We start from the raw sequence: 9363 nt of genomic DNA on the forward strand, positions 1-9363 counted from the left end.
GGATTGAGAAAAGTGGACACGATGGCTGATGGGTATGGGGAAAGGCAGGAAGAGATGAGAGGTGGAGGCGTCTTTGGGACATAGAGCTGCCCTGGATGGTGCTTCAGGGGCAATCACCGGACATTGTAAATCCTCACAGGGCCCACTGGATGGAATGGGGAGAGTATGGGCCATGATGTGGACCATTGACTTTGGGGTGCAGAGGTGCCCAAAGATGTACTTGCCAAATGCAGTGGATGTGTCATGATGATGGGAAGGGGTGTTGCTGGGGGGGGGAGAGGTGGGGTGGGGGTGGTGGGGTTGAATGGGACCTCATATATATATATATATTTTTAATGTAATATTATTACAAAGTCAATTAAAAAAAAAACAACTATAGCCCATAGCTTACATTTGGTGTATTTTCCCACAAACCATCCTATTATTAACACTGTGTATTATTATTATATATTTATTATAATTCATGAGAGAAAATTCTCATATTTGTACTGTCCATCATCCACCAAAGGGTTCACTGTGTTATATGGTCCCATACTTTGTACAGTATATCCGAAGTGTGCATTCAGAGACTCTCAGTTTCATCACAGAGTTGTGCTATCATCACCTCAGTCAGTTATAGAACATTTTCATTATTCCAAAAAGAAAACCTCTTATCCCTTTATATCCTCCCATTATTGCTCCTTAGTATTGATATAGTACCTTCTTTGCCATTGGTGCAAAAATATAATGTTACTGTTAACTATAGTCCATAAATTACATTTGTTGTATTTTCCTATGTATCACCATATTCTTAGCCCCTTGTAATAGAAGAATATTCTTGTATTTGTACTGCTAATCACAGTCCTCACCCACCACCAAAATCACTGTTATACAGTCCCTAGATTATCCTCTAACTTTTTTTAAATTAACATTTACTTCCTAGACTACCCCTTTCAGCCACAAACACATTTATAAATCAGCAGTATTAGTTATACTCACTATAATGTGTTACCATCAACTTTATTTCCACACATTTACAATTAACCTTATTAAAAATTCTACAAAAAGGAAAAAAAGGGGAAAAAAAGAAAAATTCTACATGCATTCAGCATCAGCTTCCCCTTCTCAATCCACATTCTATCTTCTAGTAGCCTATATTCTGTAGTTTAACTCTATGGGATTACTCATTTTATTTAGTTCATATTAGTGAGGCCATACGATATTTGTCCTTTTGTGTCTAACTTATTTCACTCAATGTAATACTGTCCTCAAGGATCATCCACGTTGTCATATGCATCCTGACCTCATTTGTTCTTACAGCTTAATAGTATTCCACATTTTGTTTATCCATTCATCAGTTGATGGACACTTGAGTTGCTTCCATCTTTTAGCAATTGTGAGTAATGCCTCTGGAAACATCAGTGTGCAAATATCTATTCATGTCCTTGTTTTCAGTTCTTCTGGATATCTCCCTAGTAGCGGGATTGCTGGATCATATGCCAGCTTCCTGAGGAACTGCTAAACTGTCTTCCACAGAGGCTGCACCTGGGTCAACAGTCTATTCAACAAATGGTGCTAGGAATACTGGATAACCATATATAAAAGAAAGAAAGGGGATCTCTATCTCACACCTTATGCAAAAATTAACTCAAAATGGATCAAGGACCTAAATATAAAGCTAGAACTAAAAAACTCTTAGAAGAAGATGTAGGGAAACATCTTTAAGATCTTGTGGTAGATGGTGGTTTCTTAAACCTTACACCCAAAGCATGAGCAATGAAAGAAAAAATAGATAAATGGGACCTCCGATAAGGGTTTGATTTCCATGTTATATAAAGAGATCATACAACTCAAAGATAAAAATACAAGCAACCTAATTTAAAAAATAGGCAAAAATCTTAGACATTTTTACAAAGAGGATATACAAATGGCAAAAAAGCACATGAAAAGATGCTCAAATCACTAGCTTTTATGGAAATGCAGATCAAAACTACAATGAGATATTATTTCGCCCCTTACAGATTGGCCATTATTAACAAAAACAGAAAACTGCAAGTGCTGGAGAGGATGTGGAAAAATACGAACACTCCTTCACTGTTTGTGGGAATGTAAAATGGTGCAGCAGCCTCTATGGAAGACAGTTTGGCAGTTCCTCAAGAAAATGATAATCTTAAGAGCTAAGCTTTTGATAAAGTTCCCAGTGCTACATACATTAATCTGGTAGTGATGCCTTAGGGGACAGGTGAGGGGGGAGGTTGTGGGCATTTTCTTCAAGCAGGGCCTGGTGGGTTCCTGGACTGGAGAAGCCTTTATAATAATCAAGGCCTTCTATGCCTTTAGAAAACTAGACTGATAAACCTAGTATGAAGGCCTCTTCTTCTCACCCTCCCCTTTGCTCTAGGGAGGAGGGAGGTGGTGTCTTGTTGCAGGGCCCTCAAGAAAGGAGAAAGAAAATCCAGAGACATTAAGTTAAAGGAAAAAAAAAGAGGTTCCAGCTCAGAGGAAGGTGTGCTATGAGAGGCTGGGATTTCCCAGGCCCCTCATTGGAGGGGTGGGAACACCCTCAGCTCAGGGATGAATGGTGGGGAGGGGTGGGCAGGGGCACACTGGGAGCTGGAGCCCAAACTTCATCAGACACCTGTCTATCTGTCAGTCACTTGTTCCTGGACTTGCCCGCGGTGACTCTCATCCTCTTGCTGGGATCAGTCCCAGAATGGCACTGGTAAGATAACACTGCCTGGGAGAGGGGGAGCCGTGGAGGGAAGGGTATCCTAAAATTAGCCTCCTGGACCAAGTCCATCCAGGGACCGAAGCCTAGCTTTTCCACGGCGTTGTTAGCAGTGGGAACCCAAGGGTCGCCTGCTTAGGCCCTGGGTAGTGGCGACTCCGTGGAGAGATCACTTGGGAAGGAGAGCTTCGCAGACGGGCGGGGCTGCGCCCGCGGGCAGCGTGGCCTCGGGCTGAAGCCCTGTGAGTACCTGGAGCCTGGAATCTGACGCTGAGAGAGGAGAGTGAACAGGCCGCGCTCCATCCTTGAGGCTGCAGACTAGGGAACTTGTGGCTGCTACCCTCTGCAGGCTGTTTGTGCTGGGTCTGGGATATAGACGAACTGAGGAGATCGGTGGGGAAACCCACCGGCAGAGGGCAAGAGGAACATGGTGCAGACTTTCTGTGATATTTGTCTCGAGTGTCTAAACAAATCTACTTCTCGAGGGGAATTGTAATTACAGTGGAAGGCGAAGGTTTCCTTTTGTGTCTCTGTGTGATGTTTGTGTGTCTGGGGGGGGGGGGCGGGATTTGCAATAGTATGGGCATATAGTAGAAGAGCTCCCGAGGTGGGAGGGGGAGGTGAGGCTTAAAAATAGTCTACTAATGCCTGGAGGAATGTTCTACAGTGCACTGAAACAAGTCACTCTCGGGTAGGAGTTCTTATCCTAAATCCACAGATCTCTAAGAGTGCCTTAGACGGAAAGAATTCAAGGGGTCAGGTAACTTGGATGGGGTAAACAATTACTTCTTTGCCCCCAAAACCTCGAACTGATATTTACTATTTCCTTCAAGGGGGAATGCAGGCTGCAAATGGAAGTAGTATTACCAGTTCGTATAACTTGATCACCAGACAAAATCACAGACATTTCGTGTCATATTACAGTTGTGGCAGAAATCTTGAAATATTTTGTTCCTCACCAGCAGCCAATGACACTAAAAAGATTAAAACTCCTGCATTATGGGGATGGGGGCAGGGGATCCTTGCTCTCCTGGGCATGTAATAAATAACTCTTTGATCATAGAAGTATGAGGTTAGACAATAGACTGGCTCCATTTTCTTACCCAGGAAACTTATCTAAAGGAGGCTCAATCTGCTCAAGTGCTTTAACCAGCTGGGAACCATGGCTCAATCTCCCTCTGGAGTCTCATTATATGAGTCCTGCTGTGGGCTCATTGCGTGACCTTGGTAAAAGCTACAGCCTTTGCCTCCACCCCCCCTTTCCTGCCCCCTCATCTCCCACACCCTGCCCCCAAAAATAAAACAGAAAGGATTTCTACTGACTGTCAGAAGAAATGATGTGAAAAGGAACTTTCTATGATTGAAGCTCTTGAAGTTCAGCATGACACTCAAAGCTGAGGCCTCTGGGAGCTGCAGTGTGACTTTTTTTGAGGCAAGGAGGATGGGGTTTTATTTGGGATTCCTGTGGCAATAGAATGAACAGGGTGAGAAGTAGGAAAAGCTAGATTCTATTTCCAGTTCTCCTTTTACCTTGCTGTAAGGCATTGACAAGTCCCTTACCCTCTCTAAGCCTGTTTCCTCCATCTGCCAAATAGGGATATTACCTATCCCACTATGTGAAATAGTTTTGAAAAACATACAGTTATAGGTGTATTCTTGTTAATTGGACAACTGACTGGGTTGCTGGGGTAACCTAACATCCCTTGGTCAGCCTTAGCAATAACAGCTGTGTGATCTTAGGAAAGTCCCTCTCTCCTCTAAACCTCGGCTTTCCCATCTCTAAATTGAGGAAACTAAATGATCTACAAGGTCGTTTTCAGCTCTGAGTTTCTAGGACTTTCTCTAGATAGGGGAGCAATAGTTGTAAAGATTGGAGACCTAAAACAGAATAATCATCAATGTAAAAATAGTTATTTATGGAGTGCTATATTCAGGCACTTAACTCATTTAATCCTAACCAAAAACCTCTGAAGCAGTTATTTATTATTAACCTATCTTTACACATGAATAAATGGGTAGAGAGAAATTAAGTGACTTCTCTATCTCACACAGCTACCAAGTGGTGCAGTTAGGATTGAAGCAGAACTCCAAACTCTTGTTTTTACAACTACTACATGGGGCCTCTCCATCTGCAGTGGAGACAAAACATACACACAAGTGGTGTTACTATGCTTTAGTGCTAGGAAAGCATGACTCTGAAGGAACTGCATGTGGCAGAAGGAAATGATGCATACAGAGTACCACCATTTCTCTTCTCTCATGGCTGGATCTTATAGTACAAGTAGAAGAGTCATAGGAAGTGAGGCTGGATAGCTTGGCCAGATCTGTTTCCAAAGGACCTGTGAGTTGGGCCCCACCCTGAAAGAAAGGGGGAGCCACTAAGGGATTGACACAGACCAGATTTGTAATTTTAAACACTGTAGCCACAACATGGAGAAAAGATTGAAAAAGGAAATCAAGTAGGAGACTACTGCAAGAGTTGAAGCAAAATATGATGGGAACCTCCATAAAGTACTAGCAGTGGGGATGGGCCTAAGGGGGATAATCTGGAGAGGTTTCTAGGAGGTCCACAGGAATTGGCCAATTGTAAGGGAGTAGGACAAAGAGGTAAGAGGATTAAGGTGAGTTTTGGGTTTTTAATTTGGTTAGGTTGGTAGATGGTGAGGAATGGGGTGAGGAACCAAATTTGGTGGAGTTGGTAGTGGTGGAGTGATACTGCTGACTTTGAAATACCTGAAGAAACTCAGTGGATATATAACTGAGTTGAAGACAGGGCTTGGGTCTTGGAGTAATAGGCTTGAATGATCGTAATAAATGTAAGATCTGAAGTTCTGGGACTGAAGAAAAGAGGATGAAGGAAAAAACAAGGGGACCACCAACATTTCAAGGGAGAACAGAGGGGAGAAAAATCAGGAGAGTGTGCTTGCCAGGAAGCTAAGGGAGGATTTTCTAGGAGAGAGTAGTGAATGAGGAAAGATGTTTCAGAAAAGTCAGGGAAAGCAAGAGCTGAGGAACATTCCTTGGATTTAGCCATGGGTAGAGAAGTAGGGAAGTAGATGGTACACAGCTCTTTGGATAAATTTAGTCAAGACGAGAGAGATGGAGAGAAAGGTATCTAGAATGGGATAAAGGACCATAGAAGTTTTTTGTTTTGTTTTCTAAGATGGTTGAGGTGAAGGAACCAGTGAAAAGGTTGAAGGTGCAGAGAGAAGAAGCTCACTTTTGATGATCTTATATATATGGCAGCTGTCAACCTTCTAATATCCCTGTGAGGCAGGGATTATCACTTTTGTCTTACCGATAAGGAAACTGAATCCCAAAGAAGAGAAAACACTTGCCCAAAGTCACTCAACTAGAAAATGTGGGTGCTGAGTTGCAAACCTATGTCTCCCTGATCCCTAAAATCCTGTTCTTCCCACTGCACTCCAAGAATGAACAAATAATAAGACCAAATATGGAGCTGATGCTGGGGATGAGGGGGCCTAAAGTTGAGAGTGACCCCACCCACACACCTCACAGCTGACAAAGAGGGGTGGGGATGGAGAGTGAATAAAAGAAGGTGTGTGGCACTGAGACCAGGGCTGCAGGGTATGGGAGAGTAAGGAGACTCAAGCTCTGAAACACCCACCAGTTTACCCTAATGACTTTACAAACTGAGGTGGGTAGTCTTGACTTTTGAGCAGTAGAAACAGAACTGGTAAGGCCAGGGGGTTAGGTTGAATCAGTCATTGGGCCCATAGGTGATTTTGTAGCACCTGAGTGCAGTGGAGAGAGAAGAGTTGAGGGTTGAAGCAAGGCTCCAGGCTGGGTTGGAGAGAGAGAATGGGGAAAGGCAGAGGAATAAGGAAGCAGTGTTTCTGAGGAGCTGTTGCCAGTCAAAGGGATTCCTGGATTAAGATGGTCCTGGAAGAGAAATTAATTGTCACCAGAGGAGGACATGCCTAGAAACCTCAACTGCGTTCTACCATCTCTTTGCCTTCATTTTACTTGAAGTGTATATTCTGTAATGCCACTTCTGTATTTAATCAGTAAATGTCATTCACCATCCATTTTCTGAACATCTCTGTTGGCTGAAGCATGGGGTCTGAGTATGAGGGGGGGTTCACAGAAGATTTGGGAGAGGGAGATTTGGTCACATCATGAAGGGCAATAAAGTGGTTGAACTTAAAAAAGCTGAGAGATGGAGTTGAGGGCCTGCCCCATGACACTGATCTCAGAATGTTCAGGGAGGACTGCTTGACACCACAAAGTACTGTTCTATTGGCCTGGTAACTGACAGGCCAGAGCCACCTCATTAGTTCACACCTTCTGAATCAAAGAAGATGCATCCACCAAATTCCCAGCTATGGTGTAGGCTCTACTGGTGGTGGAGAAACACAAGATGGACACAGGGTCCTTGCCCTGGAATTCACACATGAGTGGAGCACAGATAAGTGTAACTGTGGTATGAAAATTCATAGCTAAACTCTGGATGCAATCCTTTGCAATCCCTTAGCTGTGGGAGGAGGAGATTAGGGAAGGCTTCCCAGAAATAGGAGTTTGAAAGACAGGAAGAACAGCATAGGCAATGCCACCAAGGTGTGAAATGGCTAGACCTGTTTTGGCAGCTGTTCCTGGTGCCTAAAATAAGGCAGTAGTAACAAGAGGCAGGGAGCCTATGGGTGAGCAGCCTGATGTTGAAGGACAGGGGAAAAATGGCTTGAGGAGAGGAGAGGCTGGTGTTGAGGCTTTTGATGGGGACCCTCAGCCTCTCTCTTTTTCTGTCTCTTTCTCTTTTTTTTTTTTAGTAGGTATCAGGGATTGATCCCTGGACCTTGTATGTGGGAAGCAGGTGCTCAACCACTGAGCTACAAACGCCCCCCTCTCATTTTTTTCACCCACAGATCTGGCATATACTCCTGCTCATAATGAGAATAGTCCTGCTCCAGTCAGCCAAGATGAACCTCATGGACATCACCAAGATCTTCTCTCTCCTGCAGCCTGACAAGGAGGAGGAGGACACCGACATGGGGGAGAAGCAGGCTCTCAATCAAGCAGTGTATGACAATGATTCCTATACCCTGGACCAGCTTTTGCGTCAGGAGCGTTATAAACGTTTCATCAACAGTAGAAGTGGCTGGGGTGTTCCTGGGACACCCTTGCGCTTGGCTGCTTCTTATGGCCACCTTAGCTGTTTGCAGGTCCTCCTGGCACATGGTGCTGATGTCGACAGCTTGGATGTCAAGGCACAGACACCACTTTTCACTGCTGTCAGCCATGGCCATCTAGACTGTGTGCGTGTGCTTTTGGAAGCTGGTGCCTGTCCTGGTGGTAGCATCTACAACAACTGTTCTCCTGTGCTCACAGCTGCCCGTGATGGAGCCATTGCTATCCTGCAGGAGCTGCTAGGTCATGGTGCAGAGGCTAATGTCAAGGCCAAACTACCAGTCTGGGCATCAAACATAGCTTCATGCTCTGGCCCCCTCTATTTGGCCGCAGTCTATGGGCACCTTGACTGTTTCCGCTTGCTTTTGCTCCATGGGGCAGATCCCAATTACAACTGCACTGACCAGCACCTATTGGCTCGTGTCCCAAGGCCCCGCACTCTCCTTGAAATCTGTCTCCACCATAATTGTGAGTCAGAATACATCCAGCTGTTAATTGATTTTGGTGCAAACATCTACCTTCCAACTCTCTCCTTGGACCTGATCTCACAAGATGATAAAGGTGTTACACTGCTGTTACAGGCCCGAGGTAAGTGGCAAGCAGTTCAGCCTTACAAGCCTCCTGGCTTGAAGATCCTAGGGCCCCCAGTAACACCCAAGTCAATCTTTGGATTACTTGGAAAAAACACAATCTTCCTTCCTCTCCTGGTGCCCTAATGGAGAGAGAAGATACAGATTCCTTGCTAAAGATGGTTTCATAGTATTATTCAGGGGTTACTAAGATTAGGTGGGGGGTAGCACTAGCACAGTTTCTGGCCCTGGCTCTGCCAATGACTGCTGTGAGACCTTGAACAAGTCTTCTCTCTAGGCCTTGTTGTATTCCCATTGGCATCATGCACTGGGGGCAGTCAGGACTGCAGTAACCAGGGCAAGGTGGAAGTAGGTTTGCATAGGAGCCTTTGCTGAGAATTGTTCCTTATGACCTGTTTTTCCTTGTCATAGCCACCCCACAGTCACTACTCTCACAGGCCCGTTTAGTTATCCGCAGAGCCCTACGCCAGGCTGGCCAGCCACAAGCCATCGACCAACTGGATATTCCCCCCATGTTGATCAGCTACCTCAAACACCAAATGTAATCTTTCAGTCTGCCCAGGAACTCAAGATACATCCAAAAACCATCTGAAGACCCAGGTAGCTGGAGGGCACTACAGCTCCACCCACTCATCTGGAGCTGCTCTCTTGTATTATCCTCCACAATAAAATCCTTGACAAATATAACCTGGTGGCTGCTGTGTTGGGGCGGAGGGGGTGGGCAGGGGCAGTTTGATGGTGGAAGGAATTTGGTTGGCCAAGAAAAAGGATGGTAATGGTCTGGCAACTACATAGAGTCCTTGCCACTGAAAAGGAAAAAAAAGAAGAAAATAAAAACTAACCCAGTATCCCACACTTCCCCAGCCAAGATCTTCTAGAGACTTTGGATCTGGCTTGCCCCAGAAGGAAGGTCCTGAAGAA

General features: G+C 44.8%; 1 protein-coding gene across 2 annotated transcripts; it reads left to right on the plus strand.

The window, feature by feature from the left end:
- The first annotated feature begins 2787 nt into the window (after positions 1-2787).
- On the plus strand, positions 2788-9129 carry ASB12 (ankyrin repeat and SOCS box containing 12). 2 transcript variants are annotated; one of them, XM_004457801.2, is made up of 3 exons: positions 2788-2949; positions 7591-8440; positions 8854-9129. In XM_004457801.2, the coding sequence occupies exons 2-3, from the start codon at positions 7615-7617 to the stop codon at positions 8985-8987; spliced, it is 960 nt and encodes a 319-aa protein (XP_004457858.1). In that variant the 5' UTR covers positions 2788-2949; positions 7591-7614; the 3' UTR covers positions 8988-9129. The 2 variants fall into 2 exon arrangements, with proteins under 2 accessions (XP_004457858.1, XP_058147696.1); XM_058291713.1 differs by lacking the exon at positions 2788-2949 and adding an exon at positions 7064-7151.
- The last annotated feature ends 234 nt before the right edge of the window (positions 9130-9363 follow it).

The sequence above is a fragment of the Dasypus novemcinctus genome, chromosome X (genome assembly GCF_030445035.2).
Source record: "Dasypus novemcinctus isolate mDasNov1 chromosome X, mDasNov1.1.hap2, whole genome shotgun sequence".
NCBI lineage: Eukaryota > Metazoa > Chordata > Mammalia > Cingulata > Dasypodidae > Dasypus > Dasypus novemcinctus.

Coding starts and splice junctions, on each gene's coding strand:
- ASB12 (XM_058291713.1), top strand. CDS start 7,089: ATGGACACAGGGTCCTTGCCCTGGAATTCACACATGAGTGGAGCACAG. Junction 7,152..7,590: donor CACAGATAAGTGTAACTGTG/GTATGAAAATTC, acceptor TTTCACCCACAG/ATCTGGCATATACTCCTGCT. Junction 8,441..8,853: donor ACTGCTGTTACAGGCCCGAG/GTAAGTGGCAAG, acceptor TCCTTGTCATAG/CCACCCCACAGTCACTACTC.